Source organism: Carex rostrata, chromosome 2 (assembly GCF_964058835.1).
Source record: "Carex rostrata chromosome 2, lpCarRost1.2, whole genome shotgun sequence".
NCBI lineage: Eukaryota > Viridiplantae > Streptophyta > Magnoliopsida > Poales > Cyperaceae > Carex > Carex rostrata.
Window position 1 is genome coordinate 8589944 of NC_135919.1, and position 26067 is coordinate 8616010.

At 34.1% G+C, this 26067-nt stretch overlaps 2 protein-coding genes across 4 annotated transcripts; both read left to right on the top strand.

The window, feature by feature from the left end:
* Positions 1 to 11307: 11307 nt before the first annotated feature.
* LOC144572806 (protein OCTOPUS-like) lies at positions 11308 to 13704 on the top strand. The gene has a single exon (XM_078322483.1). The coding sequence runs from the start codon at positions 11674 to 11676 to the stop codon at positions 13540 to 13542; it is 1869 nt and encodes a 622-aa protein (XP_078178609.1). The 5' UTR covers positions 11308 to 11673; the 3' UTR covers positions 13543 to 13704.
* Positions 13705 to 19991: 6287 nt separating this feature from the next.
* On the top strand, positions 19992 to 25720 carry LOC144572814 (putative anion transporter 3, chloroplastic). Of its 3 annotated transcripts, none has more exons than XM_078322491.1 (8): positions 19992 to 20436; positions 21623 to 21849; positions 22491 to 22854; positions 22953 to 22997; positions 23090 to 23236; positions 23862 to 23999; positions 25284 to 25317; positions 25416 to 25720. In XM_078322491.1, exons 1-8 carry the CDS (start codon positions 20047 to 20049, stop codon positions 25598 to 25600), a joined length of 1530 nt encoding a protein of 509 aa, XP_078178617.1. In that variant the 5' UTR covers positions 19992 to 20046; the 3' UTR covers positions 25601 to 25720. The 3 variants fall into 3 exon arrangements, with proteins under 3 accessions (XP_078178617.1, XP_078178630.1, XP_078178623.1); XM_078322504.1 differs by having other exon boundaries at positions 20046 to 20436; positions 22508 to 22854; XM_078322497.1 differs by having other exon boundaries at positions 20272 to 20436; positions 21618 to 21849.
* Positions 25721 to 26067: the final 347 nt, after the last annotated feature.

The following is a 26067-nucleotide window of genomic DNA, read 5'->3' on the forward strand; positions in this document are numbered from 1 at the left end:
AATAATAAGAAAAAAACCAGAAATTTCCTTATTAATGTCAAGCTCGGTATAAGATGGATTTGATCGTAAAGTAAAGTTGGTTGTGAAAATACTGGTTGGAAATCGTCAGAGAAGCTCTGACACGCACCGAATTGGCAATGCCAATGCCAAGTATTGATAATTTGAAAAGGTAGCATCAACGCATAGTATCAAAGAAAATCACAGAATTTCGATTTCCAAAGAAAAAAGGTTTTTTTTTTTTTTTTCCTCCCTCTCAACTTTGCCATGAAAATTCACACGTACAAAAAATAATACCACATGAGAGAAAAAGCAAAAAATAAAGCTGGCATGGCATCTCTCTCTTTGCTTTCTCCCACATCGAACACCTTTGAAATGATTTCCAAGCAATCCAATCCTCCTTTTTTCATACAAAAATGAAAAGAAAAAAAGAAAAAGAAAATGCTGATACAAAATTTGGGGCCCTCTTGGTTTGAACTCCCGAGGCATGCTCTGAATCGTGCATGCAGCAGTATTTCTTTCTCATTTGTTGTTTTTAGCATGATAGATCCTCTCCAGTTCTCAAAAGACCATGAGCATCTTCTAACCTCTCAAGTAATCAATTTTATGTCATCCATCCATCAGCATTAATAGCTTCCAAATTTAACTGTTCAATCAGATTTTATTTGGATTGGTTCAGACAAGAACTATTAATTGGTTCAAACATGCAGTAATCCAGTACCATCTATTATTTATGTAGAATCTTCTGTAATTGTTTTGGCTTCTTTTTTTTTGAGTAAAGATTGGAAGTCATTCGAGCCAACTATTTAATATCCACTAAGGATTGTTCTTTGTGAGTTTCAAACCTGCAACTTCTTATACGGTCATATGGAGAGCATTGTCTTTGTCATTAGACCAAAGACTGGTTCTCATTACTTTGACTTTTTATTGGTGTAAGGTCTGTTTAGATAATTTTTATTTTAAATTATCATTGATTATGCATTTCGGTGTTTCTCATTTGACTCAGATAGGTACTCTGATAGTACTCTCGGATACAGATTCACATGACATAGCAAGCTCTCTTATGGATTCAAACGTGGACCCTTCTCTTGGTTTAGGAGAGTCGGGTGACAGAGATACCTATGATGCCATTAATGAGGCAGTTGGATTATTGTCTCCTGATTGGTATTTACTTGATTCTAGCTCATCTTCCACTAATGTGATTGCTATTAGTAATTGATTTTAGCGTTATTAGAGATATTAGTTCAATTCTTTTTTCTGGTATGTTACTATGTTTTGTAGATGATCGATACTAATTGGTTGATATTCCACTGGTTCTATATACTTGAATATTCAGTGCTGTGCACTATTTCGTATGAACTACATTGTTTCGTAATGAAATAAGTAGAAATCCACTTTTGCCAAAAAAAAAAAAAAATGAACCGAACTAATAAAACTATAACCCAAACTATATTTTGAAGAAATAGAATAGAGGAATATATATTGTTTGAATGAAAGAAAGAAATTAGAAGAAGGTTTACTAGTAAGAATTCGTATGCTCTGCATTAACTCAAAAGAGAATCTTTTCGGTTAATAATTTATGATCATCCGATCTGTTTTAAAATTCGTACAGACTAGATCCACACTAATATTAAAGAGTCCCCATATCATAAGCAGAGACCGAATTAACTCCGTTTAAATCAGACGGTTAATATTTATTAGTAAAGCGCCTAGGCAGGTTGCTCCTTTTACTGCAGGGGCTACATGCTTTGTACCCATTAGAAAACAAAAACAGCATCACTTTCCTCGGGATTCCCCAAACATGGCATGGGATTGGGATTTGCAACCTATCAAATATCAATACAAAAATGTGTTTGTGGAATTGTGGGAGTGTCTTTTAAGACCAGAGTAATAATCATCCCTTGATCCAAATCAAACACTTTAATTTCTGATCTAACCAAGAACAGATTTCGCTTTGATCTATCCGATTCCGATCTAAAGCTATTGATCCGTCGTACACTTCAGATCTGCATTCAGATAATTAAATTTCAATTATTCCAACCCTTTTTCTTCTTTTCGAATATATATATATTTTTTTAACATGAATTACCAAATTTTATCAATTGTCACGGGAATCTGGTGATCTCTTCATACTCCTTAATAAATGATCCAAGTGCATTTCTTATTTTATTCTTGTTTAGAAATTTAATATTCAAATGTCTGGAAAGCTTTTGAATTTTTTTTTTTAAATTAGATGGAATTTCACTAGATGTAGCAGTGTTTTAACCCCATATTAATTACATATTTGTTCGAAAATTGTTGAAACTGTACTGTGAGGTTCTAATGATGTGTGGTTCCATCTATTTTATGAAGAAAAAAAAAACAATCAATTTCTTTTCGAAAATAAATTTGGTTTTTTAATTTCTAAAAATGAAAAATCCAAAACGAAAGATCCAAGTGTTAATGAAAGGAGAATAAACAAAAGGGAGAATCGGGATTGTACTAATGGTACGGTTTCACGAGATGTAGCAGTGTTTTTCAGACGTTAAATCTCATTTTAACTACATATTTGTTCGAAAACCACTGAAATTGTACTATTGGTGAGGTTCCATCTATTTTTTGAAGAAAAATAATAATCAATTTCTTTTCAAAAATAAATTTGATTTTTTAATTTCTAAAATAATAAAATCCAAAAAGAAAAATCCAAAGTGTTAATGAAAGGAGAATAAACAAAAGGAAGAAAGTACAAATGATTAAAAATTATTTGGCAAGCTCAAGAAGGGACAAATTGAGGCAACAATGAAGTGCCTATATAGTGTTTATTAATTAATTAAGCATCTAATAAATCTCCTAGGTTTTGTAGACAGACCATCTTTAGTTAGTACTTTAAATATTATTTATATAAAAAATGTGATCTAATGGAGACAAACAAACCTGAATCAAATGCCCTTTTGTTGTCTTCTCCGTGATGGATATAAATTTACAGATAGATCAAAATCATGGTTGGTTGCACTTTAGTGTTAAAAAACAAATTGAGAATATGGAGAATATCTGAATATGCCAGAAAAAGCAATGGAAACAAAGAAAAGAGGATAAAAAAGAAGGCCCGGAGAAAGTGAAAGTTCATTCTCTCTTCTCAATAAAGCTTCCAAGAGAAATTAATACTTTGACCATCTAATCTCATACACATCAATTAGAAATTAACATATTACAAAGGTGCCTTCTTATAAGGCTGCTTTTCAAAATGCATCATTGCATTTGCAAATCATCTCACCTCCTCTAGTTCTAGCATGGATTTTTGTACAAATAATAGTATTATAAACATATATATGAATGTATAAAATATTGATTTATGTAGTATACAAAGATACTAGTATTTTGGTATGTATTAAAGTGCATTTTTTTATGTCTTAATTCTGATTTTACTTTTGATAATTTGTTTAATAATAATTATAATAATAGCTGAGCGTGATATATATATATATATATATATATATATATATATATATATGAGGAGGGCTACTCTACATATATAAGTACACGGGGGCATATGCTTATAAGTCATTTTTGCATTTTCAAAGTCCAAATAGTCGATCTAAAGTGCTTAATATGTTCTCCATATTAAAATGTGCTTGGAGACCAAATTTTACATTTTTTGGATTTTTCACTATTTTTTTAGAATTTTTCAAAACTATTATTTTTCATAATTTTAATAGCATGTTGAAACATTGTTTTGAAAAATTCTAAAAGAATAGTAAAAAAATTTCAAAAAAATGTAAAATTTGGTATCCAAGCACATTTTATTATGGAGAACATATTTAGCACTTCAGATTGACTATTTGAACTTTTAAAACACAAAAATAACTTATAAATATATGTTCTCACATGTTTATATAAGTAGAGTAGCCGATTCCTCTTTCTATAGAATGCACATCCTCTCTATTATTTCATAAGAGAATCTTTTACAATTAGTAGATTCGGACCGTTCTATTTAACTTGGAATGAATCTCAAAGTCCAATAATATTGTCTCTTGCGCTAGACCGAATCCCAAACCAAATAAGATTTAATCTCAAACCATAAAATAAGAATAATCCTCTACAGTGCCTGAAAGGATACAAATCACTCTCTATATGTATATATATCACTTGCTCTATGTGGCACAAAAAAGTTATTGTATTTCAACTATGTCATCAAAATTGAAATATGATAGAAGCACAAATAGAGGTGTAAACGGAGTGAATTTGGAGCGGATAATGTTAACACTAAATCCACATTCACATTTTAATGGGTAGATACGAATACGAATATCAATAGTAAACAAATGTCAAAATATAATCACTTTAACTAAATACAGATACAGAATAGATAATCCGCAATATATATTCGAATACGGATGCAAAATGAATAATTGTCAAGATAATTAAGTTACACGAACTTTAAGATACAAATATTAATTAAAACTTAAAGAAAAAAAATCTGAGTGTCATGAACTTTGGAATAGAGAAGAGAACAAAAGATAAAGAAACAAAAAAAATAAAGGGAAGCATATCCTGTCCGGAACTTATCAAATGGAATTTTAATAACCTGTCTAGATATAAACTACTACTAAAAGCACAACAAATTTAAATTTACTTTAATCTGAGCTACATTAAAAATGCAAATTAATAAGCCTATCCAATAAGCATTAAACTCTTGTATAGAAAATTAGTATAAGATGCCACTTGGGTGATTGGATATTTGGATGTCACGTGGGTGATAAAATAAAAGAGAAATTGTTGTCCGGTTCGGATGAGACTAGTTTATCCCACAAGAGATGGAGATTGAATGGTATTAGTATATAAGCTTTAACTGCAAACAGCACAATGTTTATAAATTTTTTGAGTAAATATTGAAATTCAAGTTATCTAACTATTTAATATTCACAATTAATTTTTACACGAAAAATGTTATCTTTGTCACTAAATCAAAGGCAACATCCTCTGGTACATTGTTTAATTCGTAGCTTAATTCTATAATATGCAAAGGATGTAATTTATTTTGACAAAATTTCAGGAATGAGAAAATCTAAAAAATGAGCAATCTTGATCGCTGATAATCCGGAATTTGCTATAATTATTCACAAACAGAGTTTAAAATAGTATACCAACATAAAATTTATATTATTCTTTTAATGAAAAATAATTAATCCTGACCAAAGGGATGTCCAACCTAAATTGAAATTTCTATCAATTTAAAATGTTAGATTTGATTTATCATCTCTACTACTTAAAAAAAATATCACCAGTAAACTTAAGTAATTGAAGAATAAATTTTAGCATATAAAACAAGTTCCATTTTCCTCTTAAATTTTTTGTATTAGTGAGCATGACGTCATTTTCTTTTTTATCCTTTCCAAACTTGTCTTAAAATAAAAAAAAAAAAATGCATCATTAGTCATATTAAAGATAATAAAGCACCATGATAGATGGGAAATTTGGTTGATACTTTTTCCTTGCATGATTACCTATGAAATAATTGTCTTCCTGAGGGGATGTGAAATAATTGTCTCCCAGGTACCTGACTCAGTCAACACAATTGAAATGGACGGTCCAGATTTATTCTCAGCTGGTGCAAGCTCGGGATGACGCGGGGGGCATTATTATTCGTGCTTTGAGATTCATGCCAAGTTAAAAAGAACAATTTTGAACCGTCCGATTCAATTGTACTCAGTCAGGTAACCTGAGGGGATGTGAATTCCTTCCTCTGCCTCCGTCATGCTATGTTAGATGTTATTCTCTTGCCAAGCACTGTGTAGCACAGTGGCTGAGGCATATGCCTCCATGTGGGAGTTCTTAGGTTTCATCCTTGTTAGCAGGATTTAGAGAGTGTGTGTGCCTACGGGCTAATGTAAAAAAAAAAAAATGTTATTATCTTGGATTTTGGTGAAACAAAATATGTGATGGGAAGTGTGGTTTGAATTTGTCGCTTTAGATTGTGCTTCAGACGGAGAGACGTGGAGGAAAGGAAAGGGAGAATCACTGTGCGGGGATGAGTCTCACCACAGACCGTTCCTGCTCGACGGTTTTACTTGCTCCATAAGAGAAGAACCAGAGAGGGAACGATGATGAACGAGAACTGTCCGGAGGGAAAAAAAAAGCTCAGCATTGTGTTGATTTTGACGACAATCATCATCCTCAAACCGGGGTGTAAAATAACTATGCGGAGGTGAGTCTCCCCTCTGATCTCTCCTCTTCTTCCCTTTAATGAGGAGCTTCGCCCTCCGTTGTGGAGCGCAGGCTTAGAGATATTAACAACATGGCCGGCCCTGGTGTTGGACAGCCAGGGCGACCGCCCCGAGCCCCAAGATCCAAGGGGCCCCAAAAAAGAAAATGTTTGTATATATATAAAAATATAAAAAATAATAATTTGTACATATTAAAAATAAATAAAATATTAAGGCTCAAATTTTTGTATGTATAAAGGGCTCAAATTTTTCTATTTATAAAGGGCTCAAAAATTAATTTGTATATATTAAAAATAAATAAAATATTAAGGCTCAAATTTTGTATGTATAAAGGGTTCAAATTTTTCTATAAATATGTATGATTTATTGACACATCAATAAAAAATCAGACAGGTTAATTGCTTCCATAAGTACTTCAACACCATATGCTTATAAGTCGTTTTTGTGTTTTAAAACTCTAAATAGTCGATCCAAACCGTTCAACATGATATCTATATTAAAACGTGCTTGGAGATCAAATTTTACATTTTTTTTTACTATTTTTAAGGTAGGTAGAAAATCATTATTTTTTATGGCTCAGAATCTTCTAAATCATTTTCTACCTATTTTAAAAAATAGTAAAAAAGTTTAAAAAAAATGTAAAATTTGGTCTCCAAGCACGTATTAATATGGATATCATATTGAATGTTTGGATCGACTGTTTGGACTTTGAAAATACAAAAATGACTTGATAGGCATGTGGAAGTGTATTAGCCGGTTTTATAAAAAAATTGTATATATAAATGATCCAAAATTTTCTTCCACTCCAGGTCCCAAAATCTTGAGGACCAGCCCTGATTAACAACGTAGTTTTGAATTCATATATCGTATGGGTCATATGCTTTGTCATCTTGATTTTATTATTTGTACGTTGTAACTAAAATAGCTCTGTCGAGATTTTTAATTTGCTGATGTGCGTTATTTGAAGAAAATGTACCATTTGCGCTGGTAATTTTAGATTCATTCCTTGTGTTTTGATAACTTAAATTTTAAAAACGGAGGTACTAAATCAATTTCAAACATCAAAGAAGTGTGTGTGTGTGTAAGCCACCGTAGAATAGAAAGACCAATTTGCTTTTATATCTACTATAGAAAGGAATTTGAAAGTATATTAGGTGATTTGATTTTCAACTCATGATTTAAACAATATAAAAATATAAAATAAATATATGTGCATTGATATAATAGACAAGTGTAGTTTGCAATGTACATAAAAAAGTTTCTAAAATTGTCTAGCAAATTTGTTCAAGTAATTATCATGTCTGAAATTCAAATCATGACCCAAAATGCAAATATTGGGCGTGCGGCTTCATTTTCATAATTTCATCAATGTGCATTTTTTTTATAAGCATTATAGCCTCCAGATTTGAATGATAGAAATAAAATTACCCAGCAAAAAAATGAATCTATAATAACTGTTTGCAACGGTCAGAGCTCATGTTATGCAATTATTTTCCTAAAATTGGTTCTCTGCAACTGCAAATGTGAGAAGAAAATGGTGCTAAGAAAAATTCATCATGACATGGGATGATGAATTTATGAACGATAGGACATAAGGACACTTTCTAGCTGTATAAAGGCCTAAAGTGTAAGGTCTTCCTTTTATCAATTAATTATTTTTTCACAACTGCCTTTTTATTATCTATTTATTAATCAAAAGAGAACGCACATTGCGTTTTGTTTTCGTTTTTCCGAAGTTTAAAAGGAAGAACATCTGCTTATGTTTTTTTTTTTTTTTAAATAATTAATCAGAGTAAAAAACATTGGCGTGCTATTGATGTTTATGCAATGATATATTAATACAATTAGGAGTGGAGCTAGACTTTTGAATAATGAGAGTTAAACACATATGAGATCAATTATATACAAATTTTCGAACTATGAAGGTCAATTAAAGAAAAAATTTATGCGGAGAATAACAGTCAATTTTATCGTACCATGACATTTCACGATAAATTATATAAAAAAATAAATATAGATATAGAAATTTCAAAATTAAATGGCAGTCAATTGATCCCATTGGATCTTCTTAGATCCGCCATTGAATAATGATACATCAATGCACCACTGTTAGAATTAATCATGCTATGAAAACATCTGTGCGTTATCAATATTTTTGCAATAATATATTGATGCACTGTTTTTAAAACTTTAAACAACTATAACTTCTGATAAAAAAAAAACTCCAATTTCAACACATGACCCCAAATTCAAAAAGCTAGTAAAGATATATGCAACGTGATGTCCATAGCATAGACCGAAAATCATACGGTCAAAATAAATAAAAAAAAAAACACCGTTTAGTGCCTCAAAACTTTAATTGAAGTTTCTAATCCTCGGTAACCATACATTTTTCTTTTATTTCAAACATAAACGATCTACTTGAAAAAATTTAATTTGACAATAATCAACATTCTAAAAATTAAGTACTAATATTTCATTTTTCTGAATAAAAATTACTATGCTCACACAGACATTATATGCGCACTTTTGAGAGGTGACATACATACAATACATGTATTTCAGAAAAAAAAAAATGACATACAAACTTTTCCGAAATTTTTATAAATATCCAAATCAAATAATAAATTACGGAATCTACCCTATTTTGCAATGAAATTCGAAAAATACCCAATCCGGTTATCCAATAACCGGATTTCATATAAATGTCCGGTTACCCACTCCCCGGATTCAAAAAAACAAATCCGGTTAATCATTAACCGGATTTGTGCATTTTGCCTTTTTTTTTTTTCAAAACTGAGATTTTTTTTATTTTTATTTTTTGTATTAAAATATTAGAAATGTTGAATATATTTATTTGAAAATAGATGGAATACAATATAATTTGATTTATTAGAAAGACTGTAACAAATAACCCGGATCAATATTTTTCAGATCGGATTTTTCGCGGCTGTAAGAAAAATTAATATATTTCCTTATGTGTTATTGGAAAAAAATAAAAATAATTAGATTCTGAGTTATTGATCCCGATTCAAAAGTCACTTCTAGGTAATCCAAAAAATATTGTGATCCTTCTAGTACATTTAATTTATAAAAAGTTGTATCTATTTTTGAAAAAAATCAAAAATTTTAATTTATTTAATTATTGTTTTTCAAAAAGAATTCTCATAATAGATACAACTTTTTATAAATTAAATGTACTAGAAAGGTCACAATATTTTATGGATTACCTAGAAGTGACTTTTGAACCGGGATCAATAATTCAGAATCTAATTATTTTTATTTTTTTCCAATAACACATAAATAAATATATTAAGTTTTTTTACAGCCGCGAAAAATCCGATCTGAAAAATATTGATCCGGGTTATTTGTTGCAGTCTTTCTAATAAATCAAATTATATTGTATTTCATCTATTTTCAAAGAAATATATTCAACATTTCTAATATTTTAATACAAAAAAAATTCTGTTTTCAAAAAAAAAAAAAAAAAGGCAAAATGCACAAATCCGGTTAACCATTAACCGGATTTGTTTTTTTTGAGTCCAGGGAGTGGGTAACCTGACATTTGTATCAAATCCGGTTATTGGATAACCGGATTGGGTATTTTTCGAATTTCATTGCAAAACATGATAGATTCCGTAATTTGTTATTTGATTTGGATATTTATAAAAATTTCAGAAACTTTTCTCATAAAAAAAAAATCTTTACCGTCTATATAGCAGTCTTTCCAGTTTTCAATTTTTCAATTTTTCAATCTTTGCATTACTTTTTCTAGCAATTAATATTATAATTTTTTTAATTGAATAACAATAAATCATTATATGTGCAAATTATAATAAATAAACTCAAGAATTGTAAAAATATATTATTTATATTTACATACTGACTCTTAAAATTACCAGCATAAAAAATCTCAACAAACATGTTTATTTATTTTTATATATATCGGATTGAAGCTCTCATTTGTTTAATGCAAACAATTCCTCATTAACGGCCTTAAATCTCCCCATTTCACACGTCCACACCTGTTTTTCTCCTGGCACGCCAAGTAATTACAAAAACTGCCTTAACCTATCGTTACCTAGTTATACTGATTGCCTAGTTAGCTAACAAAAAAAGTCAATTAATGCGTCTATTTTGACTATTTTAAAAGAAAATTGGTACTCTTTGTCAGTTCACCACTTCATCTCACTTCCCAAGTGTGCCGTATCAACTCTCAACTAGCACCTTGCTTGGATGGAGAGTAGAGGAAGGGAGGAAATGGAAAGAAAAGAAAATTTTAATCGTGTTTAGTTGATAAAATTATATCAGAAGTGAAGGGTATAGGAGGTGAAATGTTTAATTTTATATCATTGTAATCGTTAGAATTGATTTTCTTTTCAATTTGGGATATAATAGATGGAAATTTTTTTGTTGCAAATATTTTTAGAAGAAGTAATACAAATGTCCAAGTTTATATCTTACGTATATAATTCTCATACAAATTTTTTGTCGCAATCTTACAACAATCACCAAAATTTTCATTAACTTCTAAATATTAATCAACCAAATAAGAAATAAGACAGAAAAAAAATTAAATCTATTTTTTCTTATTAATCATCCAAACACAAAGAGATTAAATATGTTAATCTTTATTTTTATTCTATTGCATTCTCTTCTATTGTTCCCCCTTCTTTCCCTTAGGTTGTGCACCACAAACGCTGAGTTCAGAGGAAGGGTAAGGAAGAGCTCCAACGTCATTCCTCTCGCTACAATAGATTCTACACTTCAAATCGGGGGTTACGGATTTTGAAACTTTGCACAGCAATTTACTCTCGTCACAGTAGCGCGTTCCTCTCCTTCCCTCTCTGATTACCTTCCTCTGAAGCAAGATCGCAATGTGGACAACCCGCTATCTTCTCCTCTTCCTTTCGTTTCTATTTATTTTCTTTAATGAAGGGATTCACAGTCTTACTCTCCATCTAAACAGTATGTAGAGAAAGAAAAGAAAAACTAATAATAATATTCTACTGTACAGTGTACGCGACATATACCCACCCACAGGTGTGTAGTGTACTTTTGTACGCCTCGCTGAAAAGAAAGCGAGAAAGAAAGTTACGGACGGGAAGGAACTCCGAGGCCGTGACCCCGTGACGCTCCCTTTTTCTTTTCTTCGTATATTATTCCTTTTCACCAAAAAAAAATTCTTCCCCCTTCCTTCCTCTCTCCACCCTTTCATATTTCCCTCTTCCCCTTTTTCCAAAAACCCCATCAATCCCAACTATAACTTAGCACTAGACACAATAACATAACAACATGCCCAGATGAGAAGAGAAGAAATCCCATTCATCATTACCGTTTACTACCATTAACTCTATACACAGCATTACTACTTACCTTTACAAAGACGACGAGTAAAGAGCTGCAACTGCAAGTGTACTTGCAGTAACTGCAGTTGCAACAACTCGACCAAACCAAACAAACCCACATTGCGATGAGTCTCCCTATAGACTCTATCCAGCCACCAATCCCTCCTGTCCGACCAAACCATCACCTTGCCACCACCTGTGAGCTCCACCCGGAGGAAACCGTCACCGGCTTCTGTGTCTCTTGCCTCCGGGAACGACTCTCGGGTCTTGAATCAAGTAACTCCACATGCGCTCCTGGTCGTAAGTCCACTTCCGCTCTGAAATCCCTCTTTCCTAAACTACCCTCTTCCAACTCGTTTCTCCGTCCAGACCTTCGCCGGTGCAAATCCTTCTCGTACCGTCGGGGCGGCGACAAGGGTGACCCGTTTGAGCCGCAACGCCACTCGTGCGATGTGAGGGGAAGGAATACGCTGTGGTCCCTGTTTCACCAGGACGATCGCGAAAGAGTGCGCGATGGCACGGGAATTGATGCATTCCCCGCTTCTTCATCGGCAGCTGTGGTGGCATTGTCTGGTGAGATATTACCAGAGAAGTCTGGTAGCCTTGTTTTCTCGCGCATGAGTTTTACTGAGACACAAGAAGAGGGGAGGGAAGAAATAGGGGAAGAAGAGTATTGTGATGCCGATGACGGGGACGAAATCAGGCCTGTGGTGGAGCCCGTACTAATTTACGGTACCTCAGGTGAAATCGAAGATTCAGTAAATGTACCAGTTCCAGAGGATTTACAAGAGAGGTTAGATAATGCAATGCCAATGAAAGATCACATAGACCAGGAATCACAACAGAAAAAACCATCGGCCAAAGACTTGAAGGAGATTGCAGGGAGCTTCTGGCTTGCCGCATCAGTATTTAGCAAAAAATGGCAAAAGTGGCGGCGCAAGCAGAAGCTCAAGAAGCAATGTAGCAGCAAGGCGGCTGCAGCTGCCATGCCGCTGCCTCCAGAAAACCTCACAAAACCCTCGTTCTTGCGGTTACGGCGGAGACGGTCCCGTGAATCAGAGTTTATTTCAGGTGAGATGCTGGGTCGAAGGTCTTGCGACACTGACCCGAGATTCTCTCTTGATGTGGGTAGGATGTCAGTTGATGACCCGACCTTTTCATGGGATGAGCCGCGTGCTTCTTGGGATGGGTACTTGATCGGTGGCGGTCGGTCGGTGCTTTCTCGTCCCCTTCCCATGCTTTCTGTTCTAGAAAATGCTCCAATCCCTCCTGTACCACGATCAGATGGTCTAATTCCTGTTGAAGAGGATTGCGCCAGTGGTACCGCACCCGGTGGACTCAATCAAACTCGCGATTACTATGTCAATTCATCTGACCGTCAAAGGAGAAGCTTCGAGAGGTCCAGTTCTGTTCGAAGACCCTCATTTGGTCTTGAAAATAATGATAGTAAGCCCATGGCAGTTGATGCCAAGGTTTCATCTCCTGCGGGTGGGTCTGAGTTCTACCATTTTCTAGACCGTGATTTTGTTTGCACTAATTCATTCAAGGATGACATGTCATTTAACTTTGAATCTTCATTTCGGGACCCCCGCAAAGCTAACCCGGCAAAGAAAGCAAGGCGATGGGGCAAGGCATGGGGTATACTGGCATTTATTCACCGAAGAGGTAACAATAGAGAAGGAAATGGTTTAGCTGACAGGTCATTATCAGAGTGTAATGGTGCTAGGATAATGAGAAGCAATAGTAGGGGTAGCATCAGTTCCAGGAGCTCATTTAGCGGTAATGGTAGCTTTGGTAGCTCGAGGAAGCATGGAATGGAGAGGAATGGACTGGAGAGGAACCGGAGTGCGAGATACTCACCGGGTCGGATTGACAACGGCATGCTGCGGTTTTATCTGACACCTATGAGGAATAGCCGGCGTAACGGCATAGCAGGAAAGGGTAGACATGTCAATTCTCATTTGTTCACTAGGAGTATTATTGGCCTGTCTTGAGGTACACAATAGAATTGGTCAGGAAGTGGGGAAATAGGTTACTCATGTTCTTCTTCCTTTTCATTATATTATCAATACTATGCATTCTAGCTGTTCTTTTTAATTTTGTTTGGGGGTGGTATTGGTTTGGTAACAAGTATAAGAAATTAATTTGGTGGTTTAGTACTTGGTGAATGTCTTTCCATTGTCTTAGTACTGCTTTACTAAATTCTAAAATATGTGCTGCTATTAGAATTAGCGTAGTAGCCATTATTGTGAATAAACTTATCTCGTAGTATTCTAGTTTGAATTACTGTGCTCAATTGGAGAGTAGAATTAGGGTTTTCTTAGGTTCACCAAGCCCCTTGGTGAATTCAAGTCTACAATCCATCGAATCGGCTTCAAATAATGAATCCGAACCGTTGAAACACGAGTGATGCGTCTACATGTGAAAATTTTAAACATTCAAATTAATTTAGTATAAAGTTAAGCGGTTAAAATTAGAAGGTTAATAAATTTTACATGTAGACACAGTACTCGTAAGGTAAATGGGTTTCAACAGTTTAGATTCGTCATTTAAAATCAATTCGATGGATTTTAGATTTGAGTTCACCAAGATCTTAGTGAACTCAAGAACACCATAGTTCTACTCAATTGGAAGATACTGTTTGCATTTGAATTATAAAGCAAACGAATATATATGAAAAGGTCAAAATTTTTAACTGGATAGTCAAATTAATTTTATAATTGTTTACAAATACCAAAACAAATCCTTGTAGTTTCTGTAGCAGATACCAAATCAAGTCCGGGGACTGGAAAGGAAGAATTAACACAGATGAGCTTTTTTTTCTTTTTACTAGCTTTGAGTGGTCATGTCAAAACTTTGCACCTCGTAAGCCGTTAAAGCCTTTTTATAGAATGGCTTTATATTCTCTTGGTCCCTCATTTCTCTCTTTCTCAACTGAGAAAGGAGCAGTGAAACCGCACTCTCTTCTCATTTTATTTGAAACTGATTTGTGTGTATGTATGTATGTATATATAACATGGGCCCTTAGACGAAACATGACATGTTTGTTGAATGCGTTGTTTTGTTGTCTCAGCACAAGAAGGGTTATTACTTATTAGTTAGGGGAACAAAACAGAGCAGACAGCATTTGGTCCCATTTAAGTTTAAAGAAAAATCAAATCGGCATATCAAGTTCCCTACCAAACAACAATTTGATGGGTTTGTATTTCTGTCTCTCTCCTGATTCCTCAACTCAAGTATGTAAAAGACCCCACTAAAGTTTTGTAATTACGCACTTGGATCTAGTAGGTTGCATAGAATGAAAATGATAGATAGGCTCAAATATTATTGGATACAAAATAATGTGTTTTGTGAGTAGTGGTGAGTAAATTCAATTTTGAAATAAAATAGAGTTCAATTATTTACCCCATATCATATATTTAGATCAGCTACCAAGTGTGAGGGTTCATATATTATTCTTTTTTATGTATTCACTATACTTTTATTTTTCAAAATAATATCTGAATATCTTGAACTAAAATATCAAAAAATTAGGCTCGTAGGAATGATTAACATCACCACAGGCGAGTGCATAAAATATTATACCAATTGTCTTTATATTGATTAAAATTAAGAATTTATACAATTTATGAATTATTACATATGATTCGTTTTTATTATAACTTATTAAGAATTTATTGAGTAGTGTGTGGTATCTAAATATTCATTATATTATGGATTTGGAAGGATGATATAAGCAAAAGCTGAGCTATTCTGTTGTCCAACTGTCTCTTTCTGATAGTCACAAATGAAAGGAAAGAAAGCGAAACCTAAGAGAGAATAATGGCTGGTACGGTTCGGTTAGCATCACCAAATTTTGAGTGGTACCAAGTTTTTTGTTTGAATCTGCATGCACTGCAGTGAGAGACAGTCATGGCAACCCTGCCATCTACAGCTGATGCGAATTTATTTCATGTTTTCTAACCATCCATGCTTTTCAGCCTTTAACGGTTTAACCTTTTAACTTTCGGTAAATTTTTCTTGGCTGTTCTCCCCCACCCTTATTCTAAATAAATTCACAATTAAATATCATCAGTAAAAAAGTTTGCTAGATGCTAGTTGCAATTGACCCAAGTTGGATAACTTCATTTATGACCAGTCCATCGCTCCTATCCAATATTTTTTAATTGAATAAATTCATCTCAGGTAAATTTCCCAAATTAACCCAGTATAAAAGTGTTCCTAATTCATTTTTTTAAATAGTGTTCATAAAAATTATTTTAAAGAATGTTCCCAGAAATCAATATCTACAAATGTGGATAAATTCACTAACAGTTTTGTTTAAACAAAAGTTGTTGAGCTGAGAAGGCCTCGGCCCATTTGAGTAATGGGCTTAATGTAACTCTGTAGGCCTATTACAGTAATGGGCCTAAAGCATGATCTAAACACAGACTCAGGTAGCAGCCTTTCGTTCAAGGATCCACATCTATGGAATCTGACAATATGATCAGATCAATGTATAGTCCCCTCTCATAACGGCTCTAAACAAGTATAAAATATTATAATTTTTATATAAATACAATCGAGATGATATAGAATACATCTAACCTTTGTTCTTTTCAGTAAAAATTAAAGATAAAATTATCTAACTATTTAATATTTACAAAAAATTATTATATTTAAATTTTGAACATGCGATCTTTCACACAAAATATTACTTTTATTACTAAAGATTTCTCACACGAAAAACATTACCTTTATTGCTAGAGATCAAATACTGATTCTTTTTTTTTGAAAACTTGGTAGTAGCTACCAAGGTTCGTGAGGGGGAATCGAACTCTCGACCTTTGGGTATAACAACTCTAAGACATTTTCCTAGCCAATTGTGCTACCTCCCCTTTCTCGATCAAATACTGATTCTTAACACCAATTATTGTGTTCATAATACAACATAGAATTCGTATCCTCTACATTAACTCAAAAAAGAATCTTTTGAGTTAATGCATCTAGACCGTCCAATAAGCTTTAAGATTCGTGCAAATTAAATCCGCACTAATATTTTTTTTTTTTTGAAAAATAGTGGTATATATCACCGATTTCATTGAGGTCATAATCCGCACTAATATTAAAGAACCCTGTGTTATAAGTCAGGATCGAATAAACTCTATTTACAGATAACCAATATGTATTAACTCAAAAAATGCTCATTTGAGTTAATGCAGATGTTGCGTTCTTCAATCAGCTTCTTCATTCTGTATTTATAAATTGTTTCAGTTATTGAACACTTAATTATTTTTTAACACATGCGGCTAAACACTAGATGGGGCTGTTCGGCTGAGGTTCCTTAAGACTCCTCAAAGGTCCTTAGGCCCTTAATCCGAATAAATCCTGCCGAACAGTCCTTCCTTAGCAGAGATTTAGATGCGCTCCTTAGCCTTGATTCTTAATCCTCCCTCCCTCTTCCTTAAGAAATCAGTCTCCTTAGAGGTTCCTTAGAGGCATTTTTAGATATTGTTTAGACAGTTTTACCCTTGATTCGTACCGCTCCTTAAGAGAAATTATTTTCTTTATTGTTTCTTGTTTCCTCTCCCACTTATGGAGACACAGAACCCTAGACACGAAAATAAAATATTTCTCCTCACTTCAGGCAATATTGAATTGAAATTTACGTTAACTGACGAAAGTGTTGTTCTCTCCCCACCACGAGGAGTCATTAGAGATCCGGATTGCTCATTGTTTTCTCCACTTTTCTCGACTCACCGCTTCCCTCAGCTCATGGCACCATCCCCTCAACCCTCCGCCGCCCACTTGGAAACCATTGCACAAGACCAACCTCCAGGCTGCACCAACTCCATACATCACCATATGGAAACCACACAATACCAACTTCCATGGACCGCACAGGAGCAAACTTCATCTCGTGTGTGTGCTGGTAGACGACGCCAACTCCCCTCTGTTTTTTCTCTTGTAATTTGTTTTATGATACGATTTACTAGTGCTTTCTCAAAAAATACCAATTGGACTTTGCTTTACATACATGATATATATGAACTTGTAACTTTACAATATTGATTTTGTTTGATTTCATTGCCGAATCTGGTCGGGAGTTTTATAGTATTGATTAATTGTTAATTTTGGTTGATTTTACAATATTTATGAACTTGAAATTTTACCAGATACAGAAAGTTTTTGAGTATACGATGAGCTTTGTTTAATTTTACTTATTTTGATTGATTTATGAATTGGGAAGAAAACAATGTGTCTATTATATTATTTTTTTCACCAGATTTCAATTTGGTTAATTAATTTGTCTAATTTAAATTTGTGACTGAAATATGTTGTGGAAAAGACAATGAATTAATTAATGCCTCATAACAATCTAGGCATATTGGTCTTTGACTAAAAATAAAGTTTAATCCTCCTTCAATCTTAATCTCTCAATTGCCGAACACATGTTCCTTAAGAGAGCTTAAGCTCTTAATCCTCGGTCCCTTAATCCTACCTGCCGAACAGCCCCGATATGATCTTGCCAGATAGTTGTGTTATTTATTTAAAAATACAAGGCAAGAAGGAAAAACAAAATACTCCAATAACTTTGAGAAGAATTTTACGCACCCTTAAAAAATGTCAAAATTACGTATTCTACCTCTAAAATTCATCATATATCAATTAATCCTTGTAAATTTTAAGAGGAATTTCATTTCACGTATACCCCTCAAAAACATCAAAATTATACATTTCTCTCTCTAAATTTTAAAATTACATATTTGTCCCTCTAAACTTTTAAAACTGACATAATTACTCATTTTATTGTCTTTTATATTAAAACTCATTCTAAATTTATAAAATATCTATTTTAACCCTCACCAAAATTATTAAACACCCAATCGAACTCAAATTTGAATCTAAAGGGTTCCTCTACCGTCCGATTCGTGAGCATCACAATAAAATTATTGTGTGTTTGCTTCAAGATTTGTGCTAATCTAATTCGCACGGATCTCAAAGTAATTTTGATTAGCGTGCATCACATTAAGATCTGTGCACATTGCTTCAATATTTGTGTGATCGCTTCAAGATTCATGTTGATCTAAGGCTCATAGATCTTAAAGCAATTCAGATAATAAAGGAACCTTTAGATTCAAATTGGAGTCAGATGAGCGTTTTGTATTTTTTAATAAAAGGATAAAATAGTATTTTATAAATTTAGAATATGTTTTAATATAAAAGACAATAAAATGGGTTAATATGTGAGATTTGGAAGTTTAGAGGAAAAAATATTTAATTTTAAATTTAGAGGAGGAAATACGTAATTTTGAAGATTTTGAGGGGTATACCTGAAATTCCCCCATTTTAAAAGGTCGCAAATTTAGAGCCTGTTCGGCTGCTCTTGGGATCATGGAAATTAGTTAGATTTTTGATCCATTGCGATAAAATTCCCCACGTCCGTTCGGATGACCAATTTATTTCTCCTTCTTCCCATTTTATTTCCTATTTTGGTTCCTATATCAGTTCAATTGGTTGGTAAAAAAAAGATCAACTCAGACTTCATTTATATATTTGTACTCTCCCTCCCCTCTTCATCTAATTCACATGTGATCTTGAAATTGCAGATTCATGATATATATATCTTGTCTGCTTCTATTTTATTCTTGTTTGTGGGACTAAATGAAAAAAAGCATTAAGACCGGATTGTACCATCTTTTTTAAATTAATCAATAACGAAGTTGCAGGAAAAAAATGAAAAGTTATGACTATCAGTTTAATTATATATCTTTGAAACAATAACTATTCCAGCTAACATATTAATCAATAACGATTTCATCTAACAAATTTTGAATATCTAATTATAACCTAAGAATTGAACAAAAAATAATAATTTCTAAAGTAACTTTGATCCAAACTTAAAAAAAAAATACTGAAAATAAAGTGCTTAATTCAAAAATGTGTTGAAGCAACCTTATAAAGTAATAGGTTTTGTTATGAATTACACTAATAATTATTAATAAGAATAAGTGTATTGATATCAAGCATTTTAGAAATAAAAAATAGAATTTCTCACAACTAATTCCACTGTACAACCGAACACCCATTTCAACATTCTTATAATTAATTCCGTTTGTATCCGTATCTGTGGGTTCCCGCTTTTTTAAAAGTGGATTCCCATCCCCATCAAATCCCATCCCTTGTAATCCCGTGACAAACGAACAGCCCTTAGCTTATTCTTTGATGAAATTTTTGTTTGAGATTCGTGCCGGGAGAGGAGTTCCTCAGGAATTCGTATCCTCTGAGATATCACATATTTTGCGTGACTTTTTGGAAAATCTCAACTGTTGCATTACATTCTGCACGAATCTCAAAGCTAAAATAATACTGGCCCCCGACGTCACCCCCGAATAGGCACTGGACACGTCGGTCACACAAAACATGAGATATCTCAGAGGATACGCACGCAGTTGCTCAGTCTCGGTACTCTGCTTGTGACTTGCGAGTTGCGAGTCGAGCTCCTCCGACTGTAAAGCATGGCTTCTCTTCTCCACCTCTCCCCCTTTTCTCCCCTCCCTCCTCCCCGATCCTCTCTAAACCGAAACCCCTCTTTCCCACTCCATTACCAAATCCGCAAAACCTCTCCGACTAAGCAACCAACATGTAGACTCCGTTACGACCGTTTCCATTCACCAATTAGGTCTTATCCAAAGCCAGTGTCATCTTCGTTAGTGCCGGATGACGCGGGAGGCGAGATACAGAGCCCCAATTTCTTTGAATTCGTTACCTCAGAGAGGGTAAAGGTGGTCGCCATGCTTGGCCTGGCACTTGCTCTGTGTAATGCCGATCGAGTCGTTATGTCAGTAGCTATCGTGCCTATTTCTAAGGCGCATGGATGGAGCCAGTCGTTCGCTGGAATTGTTCAGGTGCTTTATTTTTTCTTTATCATCACTTTAGTTATGAAATTAGGCAAGTGCCTTTGATCCTCAGTTGTGATTATTAGCTTATAAGCGATTAAGGATTAGTAATTTCATCTCCACCTTTAATGATGCAGTAAAAGTTTACAGAATCTGATGTAATGGAAATTGCTTCAGATATCACTACTTCAGAAAACGAAAATAAAAGAAGAGCATAAGAATTATTGGGGGCCTGTGCTGCTGGTTCCAAATGGATTACTCCACTTTATTTTGTATGAGCACAGCTCTCAATTTCAGTCTTGTCAATAATTAGGTCATTTTGGCGATTACTAGTCCTTTTATTTTTGGAAAAAAATGCATTTTATTGCCCACCAATTAAATCATTAGAAACAATTAAATACAATTATCGAGGACAGCATTTCAACTAGTTAGCATGAGAGCATATAAGTAACCCAAGGTATCAATATCCACACTCTACTACTGCTAACTGGTACTGCACAAAATATGCATCATCTGGAGCCAGACTTTTAAGTTATGGTAGTCAGAAGTGAATGGGGGTCAATCATATAAAATTTTCTTGCTGCTAATTGGGGTCAATTTTACACTATCCATAGCATTTTACTCTAAACTATATATAAAATAAGGCACACGTACAAGAGTTTTGAAAAAAAAAAAAAAAAACGGGGGTCAATCAACCCCCCATTCCAGCCACTGGTACAGACCAGCTGCTAATAAAACCAAAAAATTATGAAACTGTTGCTCAATTAATTTCCAAAATACTTGCATGTCTCAATTATTGAACTGTTGCTCAACACATAATAAAATTGCATCCTTGGGAAATGTCTAATCCCAACTCTTTAAAATTACTAGGAATTAAAGAAGAAACATTTGGAACATTTAGTCTAAAGCATAACCATTTAACTATCCTGTTCTAACAAATTTCCAAAAGACTAATTTATTTTGACATGGTGGCCTAACTCGGAGAGAATGGTATTAAGATGGTGGTTATACAAATCAGAGCTGAATGACAAATTTAACGGAAGTTTGTAGTCTAATATATTCTAAGGGACCTGATCCTTTTAGATTTACTTATCACTTGAAACTAAGCATGCATGCCTAACACCGGTAAATATTTGCATAAACAACTGTTATTTTTCTGAGACTTATTCATGTATCATGGATGCACACAGAACAGTCGTCATTTCTTTGGGGGTATCTAGTATCTCCTGTTGTAGGAGGAGCGCTAGTGGATTACTATGGCGGCAAGCGAGTCATGGCATATGGGGTTGCTTTATGGTCCTTGGCCACTTTTCTTACACCTTGGGCTGCTGAGTCGTCCCTACCAGCGTTACTTGCCATGAGAGCGCTCTTGGGTATAGCCGAAGGTGTTGCTTTGCCTAGCATGAACAACATGGTTTTAAGGTCTATCTGCATGCCCCTTGTCTACTTTCCCCTAAGGGTTTCAATTTTGTTTTGTCAACCACTTTCCCGAGTCTTATGACCAACTTAAATATTTCATCCCAATTATTTTCTTAATATAAAATCCTAGCTCCCTGCTTTATTTGAAACGTGTATTCATTCATTTATTATTTAGTTTTCTTTTGCTATCTAGGAAATAGTAAAAGCATGGACGGAACTAGAAAATTTAGATTGGGTTGGGGTGGGGTGGGGGGGGTGGGGGGGTTGAAACATAAAATGTATAATATGTGAAAAATATATAATGTGTGGTCACTCAAATTTGAACCCAGTTCTCCCCAACCACTAAATGGAATTCTTAACATTTCATGAGGGGGCTGAATTGTATATAAACTTAAAAAAAAAAATTAAATAAATTAAATTTCAATATACATGATTTAAAATTTTGAAATCATGGGGGTGGCTAGCACCCCTTGGACTATATGTAGATGTGCCCATAAACTTTTTTTTATAAAGGGGCTTATTTGTGCAAGTTTGTTGGTGCTGCTGAAGAACTAAGTGCCCTTTTCTTCATTATATTCTTTTATTAATTAACTATCTAGTGCATTCCAATATTGTGATAGAAAAAACTGCACATTTTCTTATAGATGGTTTCCTCAAACAGAGCGGTCAGGAGCTGTCGGTTTGGCAATGGCCGGCTTTCAACTCGGCAGTGCAATCGGGCTCCTTCTTTCTCCTATAATCATGTCGCGGGCTGGTGTCTATGGGCCTTTTGTAATATTTGGTCTATTTGGTTTTCTTTGGGTCTTGGTTTGGATCTCAGTTGCATCAACCACTCCTCAGAAACACACTCAGATATCACAATATGAGCTTGAGTACATCACCAAGGGTCAAAAAATGACCAGTCAAGATGGACCCGTGAAAAGATCAAAGGCTATCCCTCCATTTAATAAGCTACTCTCTAAATGGCCCACATGGGCTCTAATATCTGCTAATGCTATGCACAGCTGGGTAAGTTCTCCTGATTCCTCGATTTATATTTTTTTTGTTTTCTGCTTCTTCAATTCACAATTTTAGACAGTATTTCTGATTACTTATTTTATTTCCAGGGCTATTTTGTTATTCTTTCTTGGATGCCGGTTTACTTTAATACAGTAAGTCAAGCTTGTCAGTTGTTTTCCCTTGACTGAAAATTCCAACTTTTTTCCTCTTTATTTTAACAAAATATTTATTATTTTTGTGGTAGATATATGGGGTAAACCTCAGGGAAGCTGCATGGTTTAGTGCACTTCCTTGGGTCATGATGGCGGTTCTGGGTTACGTTGCGGGTGCTTGGTCAGATATGATGATAAAAAATGGAATCAGTGTCACTTCTACTCGAAAAATCATGCAGGTAATTAGGGATCATTATATTTGAGTGTTGAATCGGTCATAATTTTTCCCTTTTATACATATTTGACTGTTCAAAAAAGCATATCACCATAATTGCTTAATGTGTTCTTAAATACATTAGATTTGTGTAGTGCTAGTTCGAGATGTTAAATTCTTATTAGAGTGAAACTGATTTGGCTAATAGGTACATTATATTAGACATACATTATTAGTGATGCAAACAGTGCTTATTATTATTTGAATGTGAGAAATACATTTACTTGGTTTCTTCACCAGTGAAATTGTTATTGGACAATATATAACTTAACTAATCAATTCAAAAACCCCTTTGCTGAGGATCATGCCCAACACAATTATTTAAGCAACGCTCTTTCCTTAAATATAAATTATTAGTCGGCATTTCGCCCACTAACCTTCAAAAAATAATGTTGGGGTTTATGAAAAAAAGGAGATGTGGCCCTTTATTAGAAAAAGAAAGAAAAAAAAAATCCTATGCTATTTATATACACAGACTCCTAAAAATAAGTTCAAAATTCACGACTTAAGTCTAGATCAAGGTTGTACAATTTGTATTTTTGACTTCCATATTGTAATTTTTTAACCGTTTGAACTTCTGTCTGTCGCAGTCGATCGGGTTTGTGGGTCCAGGTGTAGCACTTATTGGCCTCAACACAGCTAAAAGTCCAGTCATTGCTTCAGCCTGGCTTACCATTGCCGTTAGCTTGAAATCCTTTGGCCACTCAGGTTTTCTTGTGAATTTTCAGGTCTCTCACTCTTTCCTGATCCTATCGACTTCTAAATTAATGGGGGATTTTTCATGCATATCCCTCAAAAATTGAAATTATGTATCTCCCCCCCGGCCCCCAAAGTTCGTAATAGCATATTTACCCTTCTAAATTTAAAGAACTCACAAATTTACCTAATTTATTGCTTTTTTTCTATTAAAACTCATTTTGAATTCATAAATTTCTCATTTTACCCTTTGTTAAAATGGGTACTTTATAAGCTTAAAATGAGTTTTTAATAGAAAAGTCAATAATTTGGGTAAATTTGTGAGTTTTTGAAATTTAGAAGGGTAAATATGATATTTTTGAATTTTAGAGGGGAAATGTGTAACTTCAAAGTTTTTTTTTTTGATGGTTGGCGGCGAAGTGCCGCCAACAGCTTGATTGGTATTAATAAAAAGAGTGATATTTACAAAGGTTTTTTGCCAAAGAAAATGAAAATGAAAAAGAAAAAGAAAAAGAAAAAGAAAAAGAAAAAGAAAAAGAAAAGCAAAGCCCAACTAACTGGCTCCTATTGCCTCCAGCATGTTACAATAGTCACCTCCGTGTCCCAAACTACCCCTATCACCCCTTTTAAATATTCTGAATCCAGAATGGAACATCGAGTGCTGTATCATTTATTAAACTGATCACCGGCTTCTGCTTATTTGAGAAGAACCTTCTGTTCCTTTCCTTCCATAAAGCCCAAGTTCCCGCCGCCCACACGACGTTGTGCAACATATGAATCCTTTTCGTTTGATTCTTTTGCTTTAGGATCCAAGTTTCTGTGATCCCTCCTCTATCTTGGATCCTGATATTGAAATGCGCCAAGAACCCCCCCCCCCCCAAAAAAAAAAAAGAAAAATTACGCGCATAGGGACAGCTCCACATGATATACGTCGTTGTTTCGATGGTTGTCGAACTGCACAGCTGGCATGCTGGCTTTACCAAGCAACCTCGGAACTGCAGTATCTCCTGGGTTAGGATTTTATTCCTTCTCATTAGCCATACAAAAATGCGTACCTTCATTGGAGCTCTCAACTTCCAAAGGATCTTGTAATCCGAAGAGAGAATGCCCCTCTGGTGTAAGGTGTGATATGCCGATGCACACGTGAACTGGTGCGACGAATTCCACCTCCAAACCAGTCCGTTGTCCCTCCGGACCGATGCCAACTTCAAAGTTTTTGAAGGATATACATGAAATTCCCCCAAAAATAATTGATTATTGAGCTCTCTTTACCCTAGTTTTTACAAATTAGACACTAATAGCTTGTACTATTGCAGGAGATTGCCCCACAGTACGCTGGCGTCTTGCATGGTAATATTTGTTAACCGTGAACAACTATTTGCAATTTCAACAGGGGAGCTATTATCTGTGTTATACTTATATAGTTGCTGTGATGATTTTTTTTACAGGTATGTCAAATACTGCTGGTACATTGGCCGCCATATTAGGCACCGTTGGAGCTGGTTTCTTTGTTGAGCGAATGGGTTCTTTTCGCGGATTTTTAATGTTCACCTCTTTTCTGTACTTTTTAAGTGCACTTTTCTGGAATATATTTGCGACTGGAGAATTTGTTGATTTTGACGGGTCTCCTTGATAAATTTTTTTTCATATTGTGTACAATTGTATGATTGAAACGTCATATCACTGTAAGGAATTGCTAGTTTCAGTTGAGAATAATATGAATCGACCCTGTTACGATGTAACAGTTGTGCAATTACATTTTGTTTTTAGAATAGGAAAAAACTTAATCTGACAACTAAATGGAGCAGCTGCATGTTTCGTGAGTTTGTTTTAACAACTAAATTTTCTGCATTGGGATTGAACTAAATGCACAGAATAATTAAGATCAGCTTTAGCTTCAACAATTATGTCTAATAGTGGATCCTTCAGGTTTAGTAATTCAGGTCCAAATATATAAATATTTATAGTTTGTTTGTGAACGATGGGGTTCGAAACGAGTCTGGATCAGAAGTATTTATGAATATTTTTTTCTTAAAAATTGCAAAATTCCTATATTTTTTTCCCTAAACAATTTATTATAATATGAACAAAAATAATTTT

Bases quoted from the DNA above. Each gene is read 5' to 3' on its own strand.
- LOC144572814 (XM_078322491.1), top strand. From the start codon at position 20,047: ATGGCTTCTCTTCTCCACCTCTCCCCCTTTTCTCCCCTCCCTCCTCCC. The intron at 22,855-22,952 runs GTAAGTTCTCCT...TTTTATTTCCAG, and splicing joins CTAATGCTATGCACAGCTGG to GGCTATTTTGTTATTCTTTC. The intron at 25,318-25,415 runs GTAATATTTGTT...TTTTTTTTACAG, and splicing joins GTACGCTGGCGTCTTGCATG to GTATGTCAAATACTGCTGGT.
- LOC144572806 (XM_078322483.1), top strand. From the start codon at position 11,674: ATGAGTCTCCCTATAGACTCTATCCAGCCACCAATCCCTCCTGTCCGA.